This window comes from Lathamus discolor, chromosome Z (assembly GCF_037157495.1).
Source record: "Lathamus discolor isolate bLatDis1 chromosome Z, bLatDis1.hap1, whole genome shotgun sequence".
NCBI lineage: Eukaryota > Metazoa > Chordata > Aves > Psittaciformes > Psittacidae > Lathamus > Lathamus discolor.
The window spans coordinates 58,732,166-58,756,589 of record NC_088909.1 but is presented as its reverse complement, the minus strand read 5'-3'; the positions used below and the strand labels follow the sequence as shown (position 1 = coordinate 58,756,589).

Below are 24,424 nucleotides of genomic sequence, written 5' to 3'. Positions count from 1 at the left end.
GAGTTTAAATAATGTGTAAGATTATTAATTAACTAACGTTGATCCAAAAATTGTGCTGATTTCAAGCTAATACGTCTCTGACCTTTGAAGCTGTTTCTTATCTGAGGTTTGATCTAGTTTATATATCCTCATCTAGCATTAGGTTTTGATTTTACATAATCAAAATATAAGAATAGAACTGCAGTGTTGCCTGAGATTTGTGCATTTTGCAGGATAGAATAAGTACTGTTCTGCTCAGCGCAGAGGATGGGATTGCTGGAGGTCAGAGTTCCATTCCTACACGTCAGTGCATTAAAATCTCAAGTTATCTGTTGCTTTTGTACAAACCAAAGACTGTAAAATGTAGGCAGATCAGCAGGACAAAGACTGTCTTTCTGTGCATTCTTGTGAGGTGTATAAATCACCTAATCCCCTCTGTTGCCTTAATTCTTTGGATAGGTGCAGACCTATTCAAATGACAAATAATCATCCATGTCCTCTCAACAAAGGTGATTGGTAATGTATAATGGTTACTAAGCAGTGCAGATGAACAGACTGAGCATGTGGCTGGCCCTCAGAGGAACTGCATTCAGTTAGCCTACAAACTAAGGGATTAGGAGATATGTATGTTTCTCAGCCAAGGGAACACATGAACATATATGTGGTAAGAATTTGAGATGGAAAGTGCAAGGACTGAGAACAGGCTGTGTTGCTGGATAGACGGAGGTGGTTCAAGCTTCCCTACAGCAGGCATGCTTGCAGGGTGGTACAGTGCACAAGCATGTCTACAGAGGGCTATATTCCAGCGTTGTTTTTTATCCCATTGCAAAAAGTTGCTTGCTGCTCTTTAAAAATAAAAAGAAAGCATGAAAATTATGGGAATTAAATGTCAAAACACCAGCATGAGGGTGGAATAGAAAGAGAAGCACATCCTACCTCTGTGACGCTAAAATGGTCATGGATTCTTAAAACTAGTGGCTGTCACCAAGAACTCAAACTTGGTAGTGGTAGTTGTAACATTCTAATCCCAAAAGCTAAAGAAAGTCATTTAAGTCTTAGTAAAATTCTCTTTCCTACCCCTTTTGTGTAGAAAGTCTTGTCAAGCATTCCTATCCATTTGCCATTCCCAAGGTAGCTCTTGGAATAAAAGGGAAGCAGTAGTGCATCTAATCTGAAATGAATTGTGCACACTAGTGGCAGTAGGACAGCATGTCTCTCTGGTCTTGTGCACCACAGAATAGAAGATGACTTTATTGCTTCTGTTAATTTCTTTTCAGGCCTTCAGCATTTCTTTCTTGAAAATGAAGCGACTTAAACACAGTCCCTCAAATTTGCTCTTTCATCCATTTTACTACCTAATTCTTAGCACTAAGAGTCATCTTCCCTAATGACCTCTTAAAATGTGCATGTCATCTGCTTCAGGATCAAAGCAACCTTGCCTACTCTATTCTCCTTTACAGGATGTTTCCAGTATTTGGCAACTGCAACTTCCAGTATTTTTAATCCTGGAAGTTGCAGAATGTTTGGGTTCACTTAACATTTTTCTGAAAGAGACCTCTCTGCATCTCTCTCGAACGGAGCTTTTCCCAGTATCAGGCTCCTAAGAGTACTACAGGATGTTTAGGTTATCACTTGAACACAGCATATAGATTTGGTTGTAATTTTGTTTTGCCTCAAGCTAACCCAAAATGAACACTTTCTGAATTTTAAAAGAAAGAAATTTTAAATTGTAATTCTGAACTATGTGAACACTGTTTAGGCACAGCTTTGTTCAAGTGAGGCTAAAGGTCTCTGGATGGGACAGTTGCATATGGGGAAAAGATATGAAGTAGTCTTTTATTCTATCTCTAGGATTTGTGGAAATAATCTAGTTTTGAAGAAACTACATGCTATGATGAACAAGCTTTACTTAACATACAGAAGTACTGACAGCAGAATATTCTTCAGTGCTTTAATAATGGAGATAACAGTTCATACAGCATAACGTGAAGCCTTTCATCAGGGCTTCAGTCCAACAGTAATTCTGCCTGGGCAGCTTCTGGCATCCTTGTTGACTTCCATTGAGACTAACAAAGCAGTACTATTTTCTAAAAGGAGTGCCTTTCCATGTCAAATTCTCAATTGTGTATTTAAGAAACAGTGGTAATTGGCCAAAATAACCCAAAAACCTGCTAGAGTGAAGCACCTATCTTTAAGAACAGAAACTACATTAAAAAAAAAGAAAAAAAGAAGATGACCATTGACCAGGAGGTGAGACTTTATAGATTATTTTTCTTTGCGTGGCATACTATTTATCCGTATGACCAGATACCTCATATTAACTGGATTAAGAAATCTACCTGAGGGTATTTATGAAATAAATGCTGTAAAGAGATTAAATGCATTTGGCTTTATTGTCATGTTTACTTTAGGATTTCAGAAGGTTTCAGAAGAATTTATGACATTATTACGTACAATTCATGTGTACGTAACCTGATTATATAGTTAAAAAAATAATGCTAAATTAGTCACACAGGGATAATTAATTGTAGAATCACAGAATCACAGCTAAAAGTGTTTACATACTGGGTTACAATCAATAGCATTAAATCTTCAAAAGTACATAGTACAAATGTAATAGTCTTGGTCTTCCTTCTATGCAACTGTTTGAAATTAAAAAATTCTGTAAATTGTAAAAATAGCACTTAAGATGAATATCTGCATTATTTAAAATACCCTCAAGCCTCAGTTAGTCTACAGTCTTACCTTTATACTATAGTGACCAGGTGATGTGCCTGAAAAGCACACATTTGTTTGCTATTTAATAGGAAAGATGGGAGCACTAAAAATAAGCATCCATTCTTTTAGAAGCCCGTGTGCTACACCTTAGATTCCTTCTCTAGCTGTGGCAAGTGTGCGTTGCACCTAAAAATTATGTATATATGAGAGGGGAGAGACATTGATTGTTCCTGCTGCAGGAGAGAAAGTTCAGTGCAAATGTATATATTCAAAACTGAGTAAAACTGTCCTTTACTATGAATCCCTCTTGTTTCCCACTACAAATATAGAACCAATTGATTAGCACTTACCAGAGGCATAAAGTAGCTGCAGTAATTCCACAACAGATTTCTTATCAGCACACAGTAGCACAGTTCCTCAGGAGCACAGCTTTCTGCAAGTATAGATTAGAAGTTCTGTTGTGATATAGTCTGGGTCTGTCCAATGATATTACTCCAGTGGTGTTCACAGTGAGATAACATAAATAAATAGTAGCACTGGCAAAAATCTTTGTCCTGTAGAGTGTAATCATAGGTAGAAGATAAACATAAAATCATTACATTATAGGGGTTGGTAATCTCTGTCTTCTTATTCATCCCTGTTACTCTGTTTTAATAGAACCAGTGGCACTACATGGGATCAAATAGTATTGCAGTCCTAGACAGTGTTGAGCTGTTATTAATGGAGTTATGTCATTCTAAAAAGGATTTTTATTTAAATACATCATGGAGAGGTCTTGGCTAATGATTCCTAATGTCTAGGAAGACTTTGTGTACCTTCAGCTGCAATTCAGTGTAATGGAGTTGAGTTTGTCTGCCTTGTAAATAAAACTGCCTGCTTTTTCATCCGTAAACAGCCAGAACTGTGAAACCAAAGCCTGCTTGTTGATTGGTTTAGTGTGAACATTGCTACTGATATTTGTAAATCTTAGAGGCAAGTTTACTGTGGCAAGGATAGTCCCTCAGGAATGCTGAGGCTTCTTCACCCATTCCTTGCATTCATGTGTAATTGTAACTAGCTATTCAAACCCCATTTCTATGTGCAAAAAAAAGATGATTTCTTCTTGCATTGTGAGGTTAAATTTCATGTTTGTAAGCACAGAATATAATGCACTATTTTTCTTATTACTGGAAGTTGTTTGGGATGGGGGAAGAAAGAATTAAAAAGGTTATACATGAACATGAAGACCATGGAGTGAAAGAGCTATTGCTGCCATATTTAATAACACCCCACTAGCATAAGTAGTAGTGCCAAAACTAGGTTCTGAATAGAATTATCGTCTTTCAGTTTGAAGAGACATGTAGGTTTGCATCCCATTGAAAATTGTCTGCAAATGCAGTTGGTTAGTTTCACCTCCTTAATTGAAAGATGTTTTGCCATATTTTATATTCAAGAGCCAAGAGCAGGCCCTGGAATGCCATTTAAAGAGCTGCTCTTTCCAGACTGGGTTATAGTGCTCATTTGGCAGTTCTGAAGCATTCAGAAACCACTCATCAAAAAATTCTGAAAGATTAAGAGCAAGACAGTATATGACTTCGCCTTTGCATCATCGTAAGCTGTTAAACATCAGTAAGTTAGGAAACAAACTAGGTATCATTTAGTGAAGACCACTTCTATTTTTCATTTTGCAAATAAGTGATATAGTCAAGTTTAGGTGTACAGTGGACAGGCAAGGACTGATAGAGAAAGACATGCCTGAAAATACATCTGCCATGTATGTACATCCAGGAGCAGCTGTACTTGGTCAGACACTATGTGCTACCTGTACTTTCAACATTAGAGAAGTACACCAGCTGAGAAATCTAGCTGCAAATCTTTGCACCTTTTTCTTTTTCAGTATTTTTCTTTCTTAGGCTGTTTGTTAGTTGCCCCTTTGTATGCTTTTCAACACAGATCTCACCAAATGGAGACAAGTTTTGAGAACTGTAAGTTGGGAAAAGAAAAACGTCTAATAGAAGTACCACACTGTGTATTAATGCTGAATTTCAGGTGCAGTTGCAGCATGTGAGTGGTGACTATGAGCAGCCTGAGAGCTTGCAAGATGCACAAAGAAGACTAAGTAGAGCACTGTTGAATTTGGTTCTTCTTGTGTTGGCATCATGAAGGGCAATCACTTCAACTCCTTATTGTGATATTGCACAACAGTAAATAAGATGGGTCCTGTGCTATAATTGGATTCGCAGAATTTGGATGACTCTTTCTGCGTACAGCTAAAAGGCAAGAGAACAGAAGGAGCATAAACAGAAAAATAAAGATGTGAAAATGGAGGAGTGACAATAGCAGGACTATGAAGTAAAACCAGTAAGTTTGATATGTACCATGGAGACTTGTTACTGAAGATGCAGTATTAGGCTGAGTGCTTGAATTACAATGCTGGATACATACAGACAACAGTTGTGCAGCTGTTTGGAAAGAAAAGTTCAGTGACAGCTTTCCCAGGCAGTGCCAAAAGGAGTTATGTGCTTGAAGTAAACTAGTTTTAACATTTCATCATAATTTCTCTTCCTTGTACATCTGAAATGTCACCCTTTAAAATTTGTTATTGATTTAGTCTTCCTATCCCCTCTTGTCCAAACTTTTACTTATATATGATATCATTTGGAGTTCCATTATCAAGGACAGCATAAAAACACAGTGACATTTTTCTTGTAGCCATGTGTTAAACAGGAGGAAATCACTTCCATATATCAAACTCGGTCAGAAATGAAGGTGTCCTCTCTCAGCCCAGCTCATACATGGTGAGTGAGCCTACCTTTCAGTCTCTGACTGAGCCTTTAAATTTGTAGTGATGAATCAGTCAAAAGCATTTTCTGCTACTGGATTCACCTTATCATTATTTGATTACTTCCCTTCCTGGATTAATGTTGGCACAACAGGTCTCAACAAGGGATCACAACAAGATCTCACAACAGTCTAAATTATCCATGCCTAGATGATCTGATCAGATATATTCACATGTCTGGAGAGGCTAGATACTAAAATGCCTGATGCCTTTTCCTAAATCACTATGCTTGCTTTTCTTGTTTACCCTTTTACATCTGGAATTTGTTTTAAAAGGGGAAAGTGTGGGGGGGAAGAGACATAACAGTCTTAACAATATTTTCCTAACAAGCTAACTCACCTCGTCACAGGAAGCTGTTGATGCTTTGTCTGCCTTTTTCTCTCTTCCCTTCACACACAGCATGCTCATTGCTGAAAGTAGGACTGAGACTGTGCTCACAAAAGCAGGCTGAGTAAGAAATGGAAAATCATAGGCCGTGATTAGCATCAGCTTGAAAGCATTCATTGTTTGCTTGCACTTCTCTGCATGAGTTTTAGGATTTTGTGAGTTGCTTTGAAAGGTAAAGGTCAAATGACGCCAATTTCAAAGAGGAAAGAAGCTAATTAAGATGCCGTATAAATCAAAGTCAATTCTATTTTTATGTATTAAAAAAATTAAAAGATTCAGCTGAATGCGCAGTCTCCTGGCTGGCTTGTAGAAGAGGCAGGGATTTCCAATAAATCACAGATTATGTATTTTGCATTTTTGAAGCCAGTTTTTTCCTAAACCATAGAGATTCATACCCATCCTTCCTTTTGCGCATGTATCATGCCAGTTGATTGTGTGGATGGATTAACTGTGACAAGCTCTGACATCAGCAAGGGCTGGATGCTGCCTGGCTGTGTGGTTTCGTAATGCATCCTCCCATTACTGCTGGGCAGACTCATTCATGCTATAGGGTGAGTGAATTATGCATCGTATGGGCACAGCATGGACTGAAGTCTTCAGCATTGTGCTTCTGTGCAGAAGCTGTGCCATAATTATAAAGCAAGCGGATTTTCAGCTTACACAGATGGTATAGCTGAAAGGCAAATGGAGAGGAGTATTAATGCTAACAAATAAGCCCGGAAGTGGTAAAATATGCCAGTTCTTTAGCATGGGTGCAGTAGTTTCGCCTTGCAGCTTTGAAAAAGCTTCTGGATGAGGTTTTTGGTCTGCAAAGCATGTGGAAAAGCACAGGCTGTGTTTTGCCTAGGGACTGACAGAGAGGAAGAATCAGTGTTCATGAACAGTGATTTTAGTTGTTTTGGGATATGGGGATTTCATGGAAGGGAGCTGATTTACCCTATCTGAATGATCATAGAAAGCAAGAGCAAGTGCACCAAGAATGTGATAGGAGCAGCTCTGATGTGAATGAGTTCTGTATTGTCAGTTTCCACTAAATTCAGAAGGGGGAAGTGTTGTTTATTAATAACCCAGGAGCCTGCTGATTTCATAGTTATTCATTAATGATCTTGTGCTTAAACCTGAAGTACCAATGTAGGGGGTTTTTGGTTGACGTTGAAGAAACCTGGAGCAGTAACTGCTGAGAAAGTAGCCTCTGGAAAGGTGAATGCTAATGAGGGCTATTCTGCTCTTCTTGTACTCTGAGGCATTATTTCCATAGTGCTTACAGTCCTTAGGACCTGCTTTTAAGGTCCCGAAGTTTTTTAAGTACTCAGCAGAACAAGAAACTTATGCAGACCGTGGTTTTGAAGCAAACAAGGTCTTTGTAACAGAACTTTAAACTGGCTTAATTTCATTCCTGGTAACTGCAAAAGTAAGTAAAAAACAAGGAGGCAGGATCCTTTTGTGTTGTAAGAGGTGCTTGGAGGGCAACAAGTTGCCCTCTTGGAAAAGATAAACTTGCTGACATATCCTATCCAGAACTTTTGACCTTCATCTTGAAAATGCTGTGCTCACAGCTTGTGTGATTTGTTGTCACTTCAACAGCCTGCTCTTCTGGCTAAAGAAACAAAACAGTTACTTCTTGAATACAGTTCCTTCTGGAGGACCTGGTAGTAGCATGAATTTGAACTGGTATAGTTTGTTGGTGTTTGTTCCTACATCTTTCCAGTGAAGATGTTGGCCTTGGACACTGAGCTCTTCTCCAGGTTAGATGGGCATTTGTGTCTGTTCTGGAGTTTTATGATCCCTAAAACGGCATAATGGACTCTAGGAAGGCAGTGAGCAGTTCCTTGGGACTCTGTATCTAAGAGTGCCTCTGACAGCAGTTAACTGCTGCAACAACTGTTTACTCTTGATTTACTCTTGAGAGGGGGAATTTAATTATCATGCATACTTAGGGTGCATTAGAAAGGGAGTGGTTAGTAGGTCAAGAGAGGTTCTCCTCCCCCTCTACTCAGCCTTGGTGAGGCTGCATCTGGAATATTGTGTCCAGTTCTGGGCCCCTCTGTTCAAGAAGGACAGGGAATTGCTTGAAGGAGTCCAGCGCAGAGCCACAAAGATGATTAAGGGAGTGGAACATCTCCCTTATGAGGAGAGGCTGAGGGAGCTGGGTCTCTTTAGCTTGGAGAAGAGGAGACTGAGGGGTGACCTCATCAATGTTTACAAATATGTAAAGGGTGGGTGTCAGGATGATGGAGCTAGGCTTTTTTCAGTGATATCCAGTGATAGGACAAGGGGCAATGGGTGTAAACTGGAGCATAGGAAGTTCCACGTTAACATCAGGAAGAACTTCTTTACTGTAAGAGTGACAGAGCACTGGAACAGGTTGCCCAGGGGGGTTGTGGAGTCTCCTACACTGGAGATATTCAAGGCCCGCCTGGACAAGTTCCTGTGTGATGTACTGTAGGTTACCCTGCTCTTGTGGGGGGGTTGGACTAGATGATCTTTTGAGGTCCCTTCCAACCCTTGGGATTCTGTGATTCTGTGATTCTGTGATACTTACATTCATCAGAATAACAGTTTCAGTTTTACCACTGGTCCGTGTTGTGGCACCATGGCCGTGGGAGCGTATGTTTGCAGAAACTGCAGCTGATGGTCCGGCACATAGCTAAGCATCTCTGTCAAATGGATAGTGGTACCTAATTCCGTTATCTCAGCAGACACCATAACAGGGTAGCATTTTAGACTACACTTTTACTTCTGTCTAAGACTGTATATAGAAAACTTCCCATGGAGCAGGGTCATTTTTAGGTGACTCCTTCATGGAGTGCACCTTTCAAGTCTAAAGTTGGCCAATACCCTGCTGAAAAATGTTTACTTTTAAAGTGTCATTTGAACCTCTCCTCTGCCAACACCTTCAGTCAGTTTTCTATTCCTGTTTCTTGGCTGCATTTGCACTAGGGGAGCAATCTTTCCCAGCAGTAAGGATGTAAACAGGCTCTGCTGCCTTGGGAGTGGTGTTAGCCAGCCAGTATGGCCAATCTACCAGAAGAAAGACTGTTCTCAGACATTGGTGACAGCAAGCTCCTGATGTGCATGGTAACTGTGTCTACCAGAAATGCAAAGGGAGGCCACGCTAGCTGAGTCAGAATGTCAGGATGAGAAATTTTGTTCAGTACATTACAATAAGGTTTGATGAACTGAAACTGAAGTGTAATCGGAGATACACTACTTCACTGAAGATTACCCAGAATGGATAATGATGGATACTGCCTGTCTCTGTTTTTGTTACTCTCTTCTCTGTAGATATTTGGTCAAATGTGTGTGTGTGTGCTTTCCAGGATGTGCAACTATATTGCTGGATAAGATCAACCCAGGGTGGAAGGAAAACAGCAGATTCTGGGCACAGGACGAAAGCTGTAGCTGTAGGCTAAGGAACAATGTAAGACAGGTGTGCTAACTGGATCACATCTGGGTGTGATGCAGGGGGATGGCAGCCAAAACTACTTTATCCCTGCCCTCCCAAAAGCTTAAGTTTGTGAATGGGAGTAGGCTGAAACTGGCATGGATAAGTACAACGTGACTGTCTTAGAGCACTCTGGCGAGCTATCCACTAGCTGCCTATGTGCCTGAAAATAATTTCCCTCAGTACTGGAAAAATCTTACTCCAGTAAAGGGAAACAGTGCAAAGCTGTTAACATGAACATGTTAACATTAACATGAGTTTGAGTCAACAAAGGATGCCCATGAAGCAAGCCTTTCCAAGGAAGACAGCAACCAGATTTTGTAGCGGTCAGTGGATTCCCTTGCATACTCATCACTGCTCTTCATGTTCACAGCACAGTTGTTGATCTCAAGAAGCAGCTCGTAAAAATGGGTCTGGAACTGAGACAACCATGGCAAAGGCTGGAAAAAGACTTCACCAGCAGGCAGCAGTCTCTGGAGTATAGCAGCCTCAGGCCTGGGGCATATAAGAGCATTGGTGCCACAATGCCAGTAAACATGCTTTAGTGTAGCTGCTTGTTATAGCTGAAGATGGGAAAGACTTTGTCTGGCAAATCTTCTGGAAAAAGACCAGGTGATGAACATTTGAAAGCCAAGCACAGACAGGACAGCGATTGCTGCTTCACATCAGAAATACCCAACAGCAGTCCCAGTCTGGCAAGTACTCAGATGAATGGCAAGGACCTAGCCTTCTGCATGTTCATAAATCAAGACAGTGGTGTGTAGAAACCAAGACTTAAGGGCAGAGAGATCACAAAAGAAACAGTCAAAAAAAAAAAAAAAAAAAAACAAAAAACACCAACGTAGGAGGCTATAAATGTGCATGAGCTTGCTAACCAGGAGCCCTATCGTAAATACAGTGTTGCAGCAGCAGGTCCTAGACCAGGTGTTCAAAGCTGTTTTGAACAACTTTGACAATGTCAAGTGGATTTATCCTGGGTCAGGGTAAATCTGCCTGTAAGAGTTTTGATCTAATCTTCAGTGTCCTAAAATTACATTTATAGCACTCCTTGTAGCAGCCTAGCAGTTGAGCCAGTCTTCCTCAGTAAGAGCATTTGTAAATACCAGCTTATGAAAGTCCTGCTGTGCCTCACGTGCAGCAATCAGCATGGCTTCCAGATACCACATGGCATGCAAGCATGCAACCCAAATGCTAGTGATCCTTTATAGGTTATAAAAACCCCCATGAATTTTACATCAGAAAGGTAGCATAGGTAAGGATGAGATCAAGATCTGAGCAAGCAGAAATCCTGTTAGTCAAGTAATCATCTTATTGGTAGAAGCAATACTGTTTAATCCATTTGCAAGCAAGAAAATATTCTCTTAAAGTGACAGATCAGTCAAAGGATGTAAGAAGTGCCCCTGAACCTACACACGTAAGACAGGATCTCACATACCATCACTTCAGTCGTGGCTAGCAATGGCATTCTGGTTTAAATGTTTTGCTTAATTGATACAGGAAGAAAAACGTAGGTATGCTGGGACCTTAAGTGTACATACATGAGATAGAAAGCCTATTTACCTGTATATTTTCATGCAGTACTGCGTAGACCTTAGACTGGACTTGGAAAACACTTGTTAATTTGCTATTACCTAAATGGTTATTAAATTTTTACAAGACAGTAGAGTTAATCATTCTTATGCTCACTGGCTGTAAGTGTGCATGTAAGCAAATATTTCAGTAGAACACAGGGTACAACTGGAAATAGTTAATGGATCTGAGGGAGCAGAGCTACCTTTTGCAATAAAATATTTGTCTTTGAACTTTGGAATAGGACTGTCAGGATTTTTTTTATTTGTTTGTTTTTATAGCCTCTGTCTCAGCCAGAAACCCACCTTCGTTCTGAATGTCCATTGCTGAGTTCAAGACTAACCTCTAAAATGCTATTGTGGATACTAAAGTAAATATCTTTCTGCTACTTTCTTCTTTCAGAGTTGCACCATTTGATCCGGCAGGAATTGTAAGCCCGTCAGTGGCTGCAGACATGGCAATTCTGTCATGGTGGTAGGACATAGAGAAAAGCTAACTTCAGGTCTTTGATGAAAGAGTGTGACCATGCTGGAGCCAAGATTGTGTGCTTGGCTGCATCACAGATGGAGCTGGTACAGTGGATATAGCTTACACTTACATTTGTTTTGCCTGTCATGTTTTCCTCTCTTAGGACATAGTCAGATATGTTGATGGCACTTAATCCTCTTCAGGTTGCACAGTTCCCATCTTTATTCACTAGGCAATTCTGTCAGCCTTTCCTAATTCTCTGAGAACTTCAGACTTGCTTCTGCAATTCACTGAAACCTTTTGTTGGCAAGAAATTGCAGAGGAAAACCCTTAGTCTAAGAGGCTCAGAAGTGCATGGGAAAGAAAGAAGCTGTGAATCAGAGCAGAGCCCAGTATTTATTGAAGAGGACTGCTAACTGCACCATTCTCACTTCTTATCCCATGTGCCCAGCATGCCTTGCTAGCACTGATCAGTTACAGGAACTGTAAGTGATTTTCTCCTACCCCTCCATCATATCTAAGACATTGCATCTGCTTTCCACCCAAGCAGAGGCAAGGTGACTAGGAAGAAGTAGGCAAAACAGCAAAGCAGATCTCAGGCTACCCCGTAACAGAGAAATTAGGTGTATACTCTGGCAAGGCTGGCAAGACCCTAATCAGCTCTCCCGTACGACCAGGGCTGGACTGACCGCAAGGGTGCTTACAAAGCCTTTTTTGCTCAGGGCATACTGAGGTCAGAATTTGGGTGTCGGGCCAAAGCCGTGGCTTCGGCCAAAACGCAGTAAGTCACACTACCAAAATATTGCCAACAGAAGTTCATGTTTAATTCCTGTTAGGCACTTCATACTGGCAAAAATTCTCCTGCCCTGGCAGATTTCTGTTAAACCAGGCCACAAGTTCAGAGGTTATGGGAAATCATAAACCAGCCCACATAGTACATTATGTTTGTTTTCACTGGATAGAGGCAAGAGAATAATTTCAGGAATTTAAAGCGTATCTTCAAATATATCGCAGATAAATTGCAAATGACAGTTTTCATCCCCTGTGTAAAAGAACTTCAGTGTTCCTATGCAGGTGCCTGCCCAAGTTTTACTACCATTGTTCCTGCAAGATTCACTGACACAAAGGGATGCATCATTGGGCTACTCCTAAGTCTTTGAACACATGTATTCAAAGCTAGGTAACAGGATGGCAGCCTGAGATCCTGGGAGTGCACTGTTAGCAAATGCTAATAGTGAAGTAAAAGTTACAGACATTGTGTGCATAAAATCAGCATTCTGTGAAAGATACAAATACATACAGCTAGACCTAAATACATAAGGAGCATACCTAAAAAAGCTATATCATGTATTGCAAATTAAGAAAACATTAAGAAAGACTGCATATGAGACAGTGTGGAAACCAGCTGGCCTAACAATAGGCAATCAAATGGAAATTGAGAAACAGCTTAGCCAAGATAAGTCTGGGTAAATTTCACTTCCGCAAAGAGTTAAAAACCTTAATATCATATTAATTTCATGTTAAAACCTCAAAATCCAGCAAAGAAGCTCATTATATTGCTTCTGGTGCTGCTGCTGGCATAGGTAAAGGGCATGGATTATGCAGGAAACATGACTTGCTTGTGATCGCTTTAGAGGAAGTAAGTTTTTATGCAATTCCAAGAACTTCATTTACGTGTAAATTTTGAGAGCCAGAAGGCAGCAGCCATCTGACCCCTCATCTGCAACCAAGTGCCACCTTTGCTGTAATGTTTACATTTTTACTTTTTGTTACTGGTATTCTTTAGAGTGATGAATGGAAAACTTCACTACAATTTTACTGCTTTGGATAACCTTATGGATCGCCTGTGGGAATATAAGCTAATTCCAGGTAAGGACAGCTCCATACATACACAGCTTGCCACATCTGTTTGCCCATATTGTACAATCATCAGAAGATTAGTGGAGAGCTTTGCCAAAGCTGATTTTGATAAAAATTCATTCTTTTCCTGCTTGCCTTTACCTCATGGCTCTGTAAATGTAAACAGTTTGAGCAAAATACTTTTACAGAAATTAAGACAACATAAGTGGTTTTACATTGCCTTCCACAACAGTTTGAGATGTATGAATTGAGAAGTGAGATCTCTTGAAGAGGAGAAAGCTTTGGACACATTAACATGTACCTAAAAGAGCCAGAGAAGCAGATACTCAAATTATAGCTTTCCTTGAATTTCTGTAAATATCCGCTATTCGAATTTCTCTCTGAGCCCTGAATTTATGAAGGTAAGTATTAGTATTGATTATATAGCTATTGACAAGTAGCAAGGATGTACAATCTCAGATTTGAAATATTCTTGGTTGGCACATGTAGAAACAGGAAAGAAAGCCCATTTAATGACATTTCTTCATTAATAAGTTTGTTTCAAATAATTCAATAAGCCCTTTGTTAAACAAAAGGAGAGGCATTCACAAAACAAAGGAGACCAATCTTCTGTCTTTTTTAGGATTTGAATTGATGGGGAATCCATCAGGATATTTTTTAGATTTTGAAGATAAAGAACAGGTAATAAGATGGAGAAACTTAATTACACTTCTGGCCAGCAGATACATAGGTAAGTTAAAAAAAAAAAAAGGGGGGGAAGAAAAAAAGACCAAAAAGACCTGTTATTTATTCTGTTGTAATCCATTCTAACTAGGTCAAAAGGTTCTGTGTATTGTGATCAATTTTAAGATCCTGGATTTCAACATGGAACAGGAGACAATGGCAATAAAAGCCCATTTTTTTGATGACCCATGACCAACTGCCTAAATGAGTAGTATGTTCTGGGTAGCACATTGACCTGCCTCTGATGACTGACTTTTAACTTCATTATGTTGCTGTGGTTGCAAACCACCAGCTTGTGCTAGGACATGGTAACCTGAATAATTCCCACACGGCAGCTTCAACTTTCTATAATGAGTCAGAAGCCTCAATTTGAATTCAGGCTAGGTAAATGGCCTAACCACAAGGCTATAGTTCACATCATCTCCCTCTCACCTTTCATCTTTTTCAAATATTGCTGCATTTGATTGAAAATGAGAGGTCATTTTGACACTACCAAAATCTCATTTCCCCCATTATTGAAAATAGGTAACTTTTATATCCTGTTGTTGCTGTGGGTGCTGAACCTCACCTGCAACCCTAATCAATAAGATTGTCTGGATCAGTGACTAATTAATAGGATTGTCTGAATATGCAGCTCACTAATAAATGAGGTCTCTTCTACAGATAGGTATGGATTGGAGCATGTTGCTAAATGGAATTTTGAAACATGGAATGAACCAGACCATCATGACTTTGACAATGTGTCTATGACAGTGAAAGGTAAGCATGCTTTGGAGCACATAACTGGTGTAGTGTAGTGGGGCAGGTTTGTGAGTTGGGTGGAAGGGTGACAATGAGAAAGGGGAGATAACTGTCAAAGAAATAAGGTAGACGGAGAGAGAAGGAATCTGAAAGTTAGTCTCTTTTGCTGACTATACTTTGTTCCCTGCTTGGACATCAGTATAAATACAGGGATAGCAGAACAGGGAAAGAAGAACAGGAATTAAATGAAGACACGGTTTGTTACTTGTGTGTAAGTAAAGGTTATTGGGGGTAAGGAGGTAGAGTGTGCATCTGTTCATGAATGCAGCTGAGGTTTCAATATCTTTTCATGTTGTCAGTTCCCAGGAAAGAGTAACCCTAATTTATGAGGTCCTGCCAATAAATGCAATAATAGTTATAACATTTGTTATTTTAGATCAAGAATTTAATTTGAGTTACCATCTCTGATATATGCATTTGCTTGGACTTTAGGGTTCCTCAACTATTATGATGCTTGCTCAGAAGGATTAAGAGCAGCCAGTCCTCTACTAAAATTTGGGGGGCCTGGGGATTCTTTCCATCCATTACCCAAGTCACCCATATGCTGGAGTCTTCTGTGTCATTGCTACAACGGAACTAACTTCTTCACAGGGGAGACTGGTGTAAGGCTGGACTACATCTCTCTCCATAAGAAGGTCGGTCCAAGATTTCAGTTTAAGGCTATTTTTCTTTCATCAATTCAGTACAAGTTACATTTTATTCTTATTTATGAAGTGGATTTCTAGATGAGTGTGCAGCATAAAGCAGGAAGCATGGCTACCTATTCTAATGAATCTCTGAAGATACACAGCTGCAAATTTGCCATTGCTTAGTTCCCAGAGGGAAATAATCTCCTTGATCTCTTTTCCATTTTATACGGAAACAGCACATGCTGTAGTGGATTAGGTAAAAATGCTAACAGCTTCCCAGGGACTCCAGGAACATGTTTTCAGAATATGTTTATGTCAGTGTGTTCAGTCACTTTCACTAAGCAAGTATGAAATATTGTTGCAGGGAGGTGGGAGTTCTCTCTACATCTTGCAACAAGAAGTGGAAGCAGTTGAGCAAATTCAGAAGTTGTTTCCAAATTTTGCTTCTGTTGCCATATACAATGATGAAGCAGATCCAATGGTTGGATGGTCCATTCCGCAACTGTGGCGAGCTGATGTGACCTATGCAGCTATGGTTGTGAAGGTAACTCACTTCACTGAGTCTTGTACAGTCTCCTGATGCATTAATGCAGTTGCAAAAACAAACTTATAGTCAATTTATAAGCAGCACCTCAGAATGACAGATTCAGTAAAAAGAGAGCTCCGTGTTGATACAGCTGCTGTTTCCATGAATAGTCTGGTTTCAGTAGGTTTTTTTAGCTCGTGTTAGTTTTTTTCATCTTCCCTTTAAAAAACAAACAAGCAACCCCCGTGAGAACTAAGAGCTAGCCTTCTATGTGCTGGAGAATGTCTCAGATACTTTATGCTGTCTCCCAGTCAGATCCACCTGATAAGACTATAGCCACATATCCTTTCTCCATGTAATACTACTGATATCATCTCACTACCACTAGCTGTCGCTTATGTGAGACAATATTTCCCAGCTCCGTCGTAAGTTTATCTCATCAAGATTGTTATAATTAAGAAGTCCCTTTAACTCTCAGTTTAAGCCCATTCTCTGTTTTTTTACAATATCTATGCACATTATTATATAATTATTAATTACTCCTAATAATGACTGCTGCTGATCAGAAAAGCAAAAGGAGAAAAGGAGAAAAGAATGCTCAGTACTCCTGCCCCTGCAGGCATTGTAGCTAGGCCCCAGAGGGAGCACAGCTTTCTGTCCTCCATAGCAGTAGTTCCCACTGAAGGCCTGTTGCTCTGTGAGCCTCTGCCTTATACAGCATCTGGAGTCTAAGCGCTCCTGTGTGAAGTAGTAATTCTGAAACCTGGGAGCATGTATGTCACCCAGAAACAAGATAAATCTTATTAGCTGCTCCGATGGAGATAAAGGCTTCTAGCCCCTTTAGGCTTCATACAGAAGCAGTCTTCTCCAAAGCAACAATTCAATGACTGCATTGCAGAGAGTTTGAGAGCACAAATATCGGTGTTTATAATGACATGGTGATATGAAGAGAGAGAGGAAAAAAGACATATCCAACAGTAAATTAATACTTGGGTGGATGGGAGTTGGAGTCCTGTCTTCCTTCAGGAACACAATTATGAGACCTTTTCAGCCTTCAATTGTCAGCATTCTGAAGTTCTGTTTGGTTCCAATAGGCACGATCTGGTAAACAAAGAGCTTGGCAGGTCTGACATTTGCAGGAAGGCAGCACAACAACCAGTGAAATACTGGAAGAACTAATTCCATGTTAGCACCAAGTGAGTAAAATGAGTCACTGAGGAACAGAATACAGGGCAGCTCCCAGACACTTGAGTAATGGGTACAAAATAATTCCAGAATTGGAAGACTATTTAGATTTAATTCAGATGGTAAATCCTGCTTACGGATTTAATATTCAAGACAGAGAAGAATCTTTTGTAGTGTAGTAGCCAAGAAAATATAGTTTATGCAGAGTATTTGTAATAGTTACTTCACAGACTCTTTACCTGCAAAATTATGTGGATGCTTCAAATTTTCTAGTGATTAATCGCCTAAAAAATAGTTTCCCCAAGAGTTGTGATGAACATTTTAGTTCTTCACACTTTTCTATATGGCAGACTGACAGCTCTTTTCAATATGCTGTACAGATTAAAAAAAAAAATAATTAAAAAATAGAGACATTGTGTGTTTGTTGGATTTTCTTCAGGGTGAAGTTCCATCTTCTCTATGACTTTGCAGGTAATCATCCAGCATCAAAACCTGCTCTTTTCCAAAGCCAACAACACCATCAACTATACACTGCTGAGTAATGATAATGCCTTCTTGAGCTACTACCCCCATTACTTCACACAGCGGACTCTGACAGCACGCTTTCAGATGAACAATACTGCACCACCTCATGTCCAGATGGTGCGGAAACCAGTGCTGACTGTCATGGGCTTGCTGGCACTGCTAGGTATAGTAACCACTGATTAAAATGCACATCAATAACCTCTTCTACCTAGAAGCTTCCTGCTTTAAGAGAGATTATTCCAGCCATCTCACCATTTGTAAAAGCAGGATTTCTCCTACTCCCTGTTTACCAGTTGTGTTATGAAAATGAAGCTTCATTTCCCCTGAGAAATTAATAGCGCAGCAGATTTGCCTGACAGTCTGTTATGCATTTGGTTTAATTTACTTCTTTGTTTATACCCTCTGTATGCTAGCCGCTCCTTTTTTGTTGACTGGTACTTCCCCCTTGTGCCATCACATCAGGCTGTAAATGTCTTTAAGAATCTCTAACAGCTGGAAGACCCAGGTAGCATACTAAACATAGATCCTAATTCACTGTTATATGCTTAGATACTGCTAAGTGTAAGAAATGCTGTAGTATGCACATGATCTGCTGTTGTAAATAAGCCTGACTGAATGCTATTACCTGGTAAAATAAGCTAGAATATATCTCAACATATGGATCCCCATGTTTTGACCTTTTCTGTATCAGAAGCTGATACAAGACTGACTATGAGTGATGCTTAAGAGTTGTCACATTTTTTAAAGGAGAAAAGCAGATTCTTGCAGAAGTGAAGAGCAGTGAAGGGGAAAGCACTGAAAACAGCACAGTTGGTGTCCTGGCATCTGTGCACACCCCAAATGAGATGCAACCCTCGGACAGTTGGCAAGCTACTGTACTGATGTATTCAAGTGACGATAACAGGACTTCATCCAACATCAGCACTGTCACAGTGAATGCCACCCACTTTCCCAAACTCAGAGGTAAACAAACATCATGTAGGCAACTCACATAATTGATCTTTAGGACAGAACATCAGCTGAAACACTTCTGTTGAGTGAAACTCTCTTTGCAAGAGTGCGTTCCATTTGCTAACTTTCTCTTTCACCTTTTGGGCACTCCCAGATTTTCTGAGATATGATGGTGTTCTTCTTTCCTAATGCCTGCACTTTGACCCTATCCCTTAATGGCAGCTACAAATACTGCCTTTTTTTGAAAGCTGTTAATTTCAGTGTCCTTGGCTGGATATTGCTGGGCGGCAGTTCCCTTACTGAAGGTGACTTGAAGACAGCCAACATGACCACATGATTATGCAGTTGATGCAGTTGTCCAACAAATATGTGCAGCAGATGTGTGAAAAATAAAATGGTTTCAATTCTGGTTATGGAAGTAATAGCTTGAAATCTAAGCTTGGCAAATCATAGAATTTTGCGGGAGTGTGAGCATGGTGACTTTCCAGTGGAAGCCAGGCTCTGAAGTTCTGAAATTACTTTTGAGAAGGTAGTCTTAAGCAACTTCTGCTCAATTTATTCTTGTTAATCCTAAAATCCAAGTAAAGACTTTATTCTTTTTATGTTCCTACAGAGCTGGTGTATGTGACATATTACTTGGATAACAGCCAAACCAATCCCTACCTGAAGTGGAAAAAGCTAGGAAGCCCTGACTTTCCTTTCCCAGAACAGTTCCAGGAAATAAGAAATGCTGAGGTACAACCATGTGTTTGCTTGAAGTGTTGTATAGGTAAAATACTTGTGAATTGGCTAACTGCAGCTAAAGAGAACATGAAGTCAGCTCAAGTAGTCATAATTTTGTTAGCCCACAGTCGTGTGCATCTTATATACAAATGAAAATGCACTTGAAATCACACAGAGAAACGTAGCTAGCGCACATTTATTTTATACAAGAGACTAAATGTAGATGACTAGCTTATTTGCTATTGCCTCCCGTTAACTAAGGGGGCAGAATTGCTCCAGATCAAGTTCTACCGTCTCTCTGGAACTTGACAGAGCTTTGAGACTTTTTCGTTCAACATTCCCAAATAAGTCATGTGACCCTGTGTATATTACAGAATGGCCAAATTGCTGCATTAGAGAGTTGAAATGGACCCCCCTCAATAACAGAAAACAAACAGCTCCCAGTGGAAATTACCCAATGCAAGTTCACAAGACACTTGGCATCTCTTGGGGGCTGAAAGTGGGGCCTGCATTTTCACCTCATCCTCTGGTTCTGAATGCACCTCAGAGAGTACTGAGGAGTAAGTCCTCTCTGAGGATTCCTCTCTACTGAGAAAAACCATGCTCAGATTACTTACCATATATGAGAATATGTGAGCAGCCTGTCACTTTAGCTCCTTCTCCCAAGGTTTCCCTATGCATTCAGACCCATGGGTAAAAATAAGGAAAGCCAACTTTATCCCCTGAAGGGCCCAAAGCCAGTAATTGTTTTCTAGATTTGGTGTCCAGTACTGCGTCTTCTGTTCCCAGTCACCATAACGTACTATTGCTAGGGCCTGTGGGATACTATGGAAGCCATCAGCTCTTCCCTCCAAAAGGCAGCAGAAGGGTTTTAGGTACTCTTGTAATCTGGTGAAACCTCATTCTCAGAGACCAGCTGAGTGGCTGTTGTAGCTAGCAATAGCCTTCACTGCACACTAGGAATCCTTAGCTGAGAGACAGGGGTGTGGTTTGTAAAGACCACTAGCCTGAAATGTATCCCTGGGAGGTTACTAAAAGTGACAGATCTTGCCTAAAGGGCATTTGTGATCAACCCAGTCTGTGAGCTGGTCATAGCCTCCGTTTCCTGAAGAGCTGGAAAACAGGCAAGATAGAAAAGTCTCCCAGCCGGAGGAACTTTGATGGCTATAAGCTGGTTATCAGCACCAACTGTGTTGGAAATTTAGTCCCAAAGTAAACACACAGTCATTTCACACTGATTTAGCAGTTTGTCTTTAGGTGCTGTAATGAATGATTACTCACAAGACTACTCTGGCTTCACAGGATCCAGTGGTAACAGGCCCATTCCCATTTCCTGAAGGTGGCATCCTGACACTGAAGCAAGACTTTCCCATTCCGTCAGTTTTTGTTATCCATATCTGTGCAAGACCCAGATCTGTTCCTGATCAAGTATGTGTTGTATTCTTCTGTCAGACTCACCAAATTAGAAAGTGCTTCCTGCTTTAACTCATTAAGTAGAGCAGGACTAACACCTAAGCCTATTATTTCTTAAAAGTAGTAAACAATTCTCTCCAAGGCATGATTCAGGATAAAGCACTACACAGCAAGTGACAGGAGCCATCAGCAAGATAAATGCGAATTTATCCACAGCGGGAAAATCATAATGCAGTACTGGGAAGTGCAGTATCTTTTTTAAGATCACATCATGTGTTACTGAGCTTGACAGCAGCTCTGCAGTTAATAATCATAGAACAGTTAGGGTTGGAAAGGACCTTAAGATCATCTAGTTCCAGCCCCCCTGCCATGGGCAGGGACACCTCGCACTAAACCATGTCATCCGAGGCTCTGTCCAAGTGATAACTAAACTTAAAATGGAATCATGGCTTATTTAGATTAGACATCTGTATCTCCTAATTCAGTCCCACCCACATTCATAGTTGTGCCCAGAGCCTCTGAAGGTCTTCTGCAAGGTTGGCAGGATGGAGACATAGGATACAAAGGCATAAAGCCAGAAATTTTGTATTTATCTCCTGGTCTCAATTGAAAGAATCAAAGCAAATGGTTAGTAATGAAAGATAAACACAGAAATATGGCTTGGCTGACTGGTTTGTAAGTTTTCTTACATGGGCATGTGTCTTTGGACAGGTGACTGGTGTCCGTTTGATCCCTCTCACAAAGGGGCAGGTCATTGTGTTTTGGGACGATGGCTGTGTAAATTCAAAGTAAGTAGCTTTTAGAATACAGTGGATATAACCAAGTTTCCAGCACGTTACTCCTTAATTTGCCACCAGTCCTGTCATCAAGTTCGCAAACTGATTATTACTTGCTCCCCAAGATGATGTAGTGTATTTGCCTGACAAAGGGAATGGTAGAACCTACATGCAGTAACTATGGAGAGCAGCCCTGACTGATTTTTGGTCTGGCCATGGAAAACTGCTTGTTGCTTACTAGCATCCAGTGGCATCTTTATGGACTTGCCTTCAGTATAGCAGACAGGAAAATCCACAATAAAGGTTATATTAGCAGCAGGTGCCTAGGTGGGATTTTGACTGTAAGAAATTTTATCTGGAAGAGAAAACCTCCACTTCCTTACTCCAGCAAGCTGTACAAGACTGGAAACCCTTTGTAGGTGAACTGTCAGAGGCAATCTCATGTACATCTAGACTCCCTCAAGAAGCACTGACTTAGCCCCTTTTCAAGCCAGTCTCCCTAGACTCTTCTGCCTTGACAGCCCTGGTCTGGGAGTAAAAGATGCTTAACAGTTTGGGATGCTTCACGTACCCAGTATAGCAAGTCACTCTGGGTGTTATTCTGTGGTGTGGTGGAGCATTGGTTCTTCCTAATACTATAAATTCATGCCACCCCATATTTGGTAGGAATGAGTCAACTGAATATTTCCTATTTTCGGCCTTCTTGTTGAAGTAGGACTGAGATTAGGATTTCATTGCTCACCGCATTATCAGTTGTATTTACTGAGCTGTCTGGTTTTCTTTTGCAGATGTATAAAGACATTTGAAGTGGAGTTCTCACCAGATGGGAAAGCATACAAGCGAATTAATGCCAAAGACACAATATTTACTCTCTGGGTCTACACTCCAGGTAAGGCAAGAATGCTGATGGTATCTAACCTGTCATGTTAACAGTACCACTTATGAGTGCATGAAACATCATCTAGTAAGTACTAAAGGTGTGCAGTTTGCTGATTACATATACTCCCATAACAAATAAGAGCACAACCCTTCCTTTACGGCCACATTCTCAGTGAAAGCCTTATTCTCAAGGACAAGCAATGATTGACAAGTAGTCATGAGGACATTATTAGTTTGCCATGAGTACTCATTGCCATGAGTAAATTCCTTGCCACGGAAACCAGTTGCCCAGGTGCAGGCCTGGCAAGCTCTCTGAAAGGCAAAGCAGCACTTTTGTCTCTATTTGTAGCTAGTGATTGCTCCACATGATCAAAGCTTAGTTGTGCTCTTACTAGTAGACTTACCGCAATGCATGTCTCCAGTCTGGGCTCAGTCCTACAGGTATGGGCCTGAATTTGTACAATGCTTTTGCAGTAGGACAGCAGGAGCAAATTGCCTTGTTAACATTTGGTTTGTACTACTGCGTCTTGACGTGTTAGACTGCCTAAGGATACAGCATCAATACACAAATAAGTGGGAGGTCACATCCAGCTTTTGTGAAAGGGTTTGTTGTCTTGCATTTATAGTGTTTTAAGCTGCTCTAGGGGAAGGTCGCAATTCTACTCTTGTTGTGAGCATCTGTCCCTGTGACCAACCCTGTTAGAGCTTGGCAGTCTTAAGCTGTTGAGTTCTCCCTTGTCAGAACAGAAGAGTCCTCCTGTAGAATGGTTCCTCCTGACTATCTGAACACTTAACAAAGGAGAGGCTCTTGTCTTCTCTCATTTCCTAGAGCTTTCTTTTTAGCCCTAACTACCTGCCTGTGTTTTAGAAGTTTCACTTCATAGGGCATTGAGTTTTATCTTTGTCAACAGGCAAAGCTTCTTTCAGAGCCTATGGTCATTTCTCCTCAAGTACAGCCTAGATGCAATAGAAACACACCCAGATGAAAAACGCTGAAAAAAAGTAGCAATTTTTTCTTTGTGAATTTTTTTGTTGTTCTTTGGGATATTTTTTTAGCCAAATGTGGTCTAATCTGCAGTGTGACTCTTACAATGAGTATTACTAATAAGCACTGATCAGAGCTGTGTAAAATACAGACAGACCTTGCCTCAGAGTGATACTAATAAAGAACAGTTCGGAGAGGTTTTTGCCAGAATTGTAAGCTCATCTTAGCTTGGAAAAGCTTAGCATCAGCAGTGAATGCATAGTAAGGTTCAGAGCTATTATCACAATGTAAAGACTACACAGTTAAGCAAAGACCGTAGATCATGGCTAAGGCAAATCTCTGAAATTAGGATTTGTTACCACCTAGTGCTGCACATGTGGGGAACCTGCCAGATTTAACTGTTTGTTTCAACAAACAACAACAAAAAGAAGACTGCTTGAAAAAGTCTCAGAAGTCTCGTCTCCGCAGCATTTATTGCCGCGTACTTCATTCTCACTTATTATTTCTGGCATTTGTTTAAAAAAAACCCCAACAAAACCAAACATAAAATTCAAGTGAATAGATGAGAAAAAACATTTATATTACTTGTGAGGGTAAAGACTCTGCTAGCGAAGGCTGTGTTCTTCAAACTAGATCAAGGATGAAAACTAGGAGAGCCACAGAACATCAACTAACGCACCTTTGGAGCAAGTGGTGCTGCTTCCTGAGTTGAGCGGCAGGGTTTCAGTCAGCCTGCATGCTTCTTGTGCTGCTGTTTGTTGATCCTGTCCCCACATAACCTGTTCCAAAGACAAAATTCAGGCAGAAAAGTCAGTCAGAAAAAAGGAAGTTAGTAGTTGTGGATTCAGAAGATGTCATAGCCTTCTTCCAAAACAACTGTTAGGACAGAAGTCCTGTATCTGTACTTGCAAATACTAATGAGGAAAGATGAGGTCCTTGGCGCAACAGAGGAAAAGAGCCAGTACTTGGCCATAAAGAATTTGTAATAATTTTTAGTTAGACAGGCACAGACACATTCACATAGGATGCAAAACTTATTTTGTCACTTCCCCAACCCATTC

At 40.4% G+C, this 24,424-nt stretch overlaps 2 protein-coding genes across 5 annotated transcripts in view; one reads left to right on the top strand and one right to left on the bottom strand.

Annotated features, from left to right (window-relative positions):
- The window catches only part of IDUA (alpha-L-iduronidase), a 45,336-nt gene that overhangs the window by 17,217 nt on the left and 3,695 nt on the right, over nucleotides 1–24,424 (top strand). Inside the window, exons 1-12 of one of the 2 annotated variants that reach the window (XM_065663707.1) lie at nucleotides 11,454–11,491; nucleotides 13,174–13,256; nucleotides 13,870–13,977; nucleotides 14,634–14,729; nucleotides 15,204–15,406; nucleotides 15,765–15,944; nucleotides 17,583–17,799; nucleotides 18,384–18,599; nucleotides 19,201–19,322; nucleotides 20,613–20,738; nucleotides 21,435–21,511; nucleotides 22,288–22,388. In XM_065663707.1, the coding sequence (XP_065519779.1) occupies nucleotides 13,178–13,256; nucleotides 13,870–13,977; nucleotides 14,634–14,729; nucleotides 15,204–15,406; nucleotides 15,765–15,944; nucleotides 17,583–17,799; nucleotides 18,384–18,599; nucleotides 19,201–19,322; nucleotides 20,613–20,738; nucleotides 21,435–21,511; nucleotides 22,288–22,388 (1,525 nt within the window). In that variant the 5' untranslated portion in view covers nucleotides 11,454–11,491; nucleotides 13,174–13,177. Of the gene's footprint in view, nucleotides 1–11,453; nucleotides 11,492–13,173; nucleotides 13,257–13,869; nucleotides 13,978–14,633; nucleotides 14,730–15,203; nucleotides 15,407–15,764; nucleotides 15,945–17,582; nucleotides 17,800–18,383; nucleotides 18,600–19,200; nucleotides 19,323–20,612; nucleotides 20,739–21,434; nucleotides 21,512–22,287; nucleotides 22,389–24,424 lie in introns of those variants that run through there. The other variant, XM_065663706.1, reaches the window with a different exon arrangement.
- Nucleotides 1–24,424, bottom strand: part of SLC26A1 (solute carrier family 26 member 1) — a 38,893-nt gene that overhangs the window by 14,209 nt on the left and 260 nt on the right. For 2 of the 3 annotated variants that reach the window (XM_065663699.1, XM_065663697.1), the window contains exons 1-2: nucleotides 3,297–3,391; nucleotides 3,048–3,130 (exon numbers count right to left, since the gene is read on the bottom strand). Coding sequence is in view for 2 of the 3 variants with exons in the window: in XM_065663697.1 (XP_065519769.1) it covers nucleotides 3,048–3,056 (9 nt within the window). In the remaining variant the exon portion in view is untranslated. Of the gene's footprint in view, nucleotides 1–3,047; nucleotides 3,131–3,296; nucleotides 3,392–24,042; nucleotides 24,143–24,424 lie in introns of those variants that run through there. The other variant, XM_065663695.1, reaches the window with a different exon arrangement.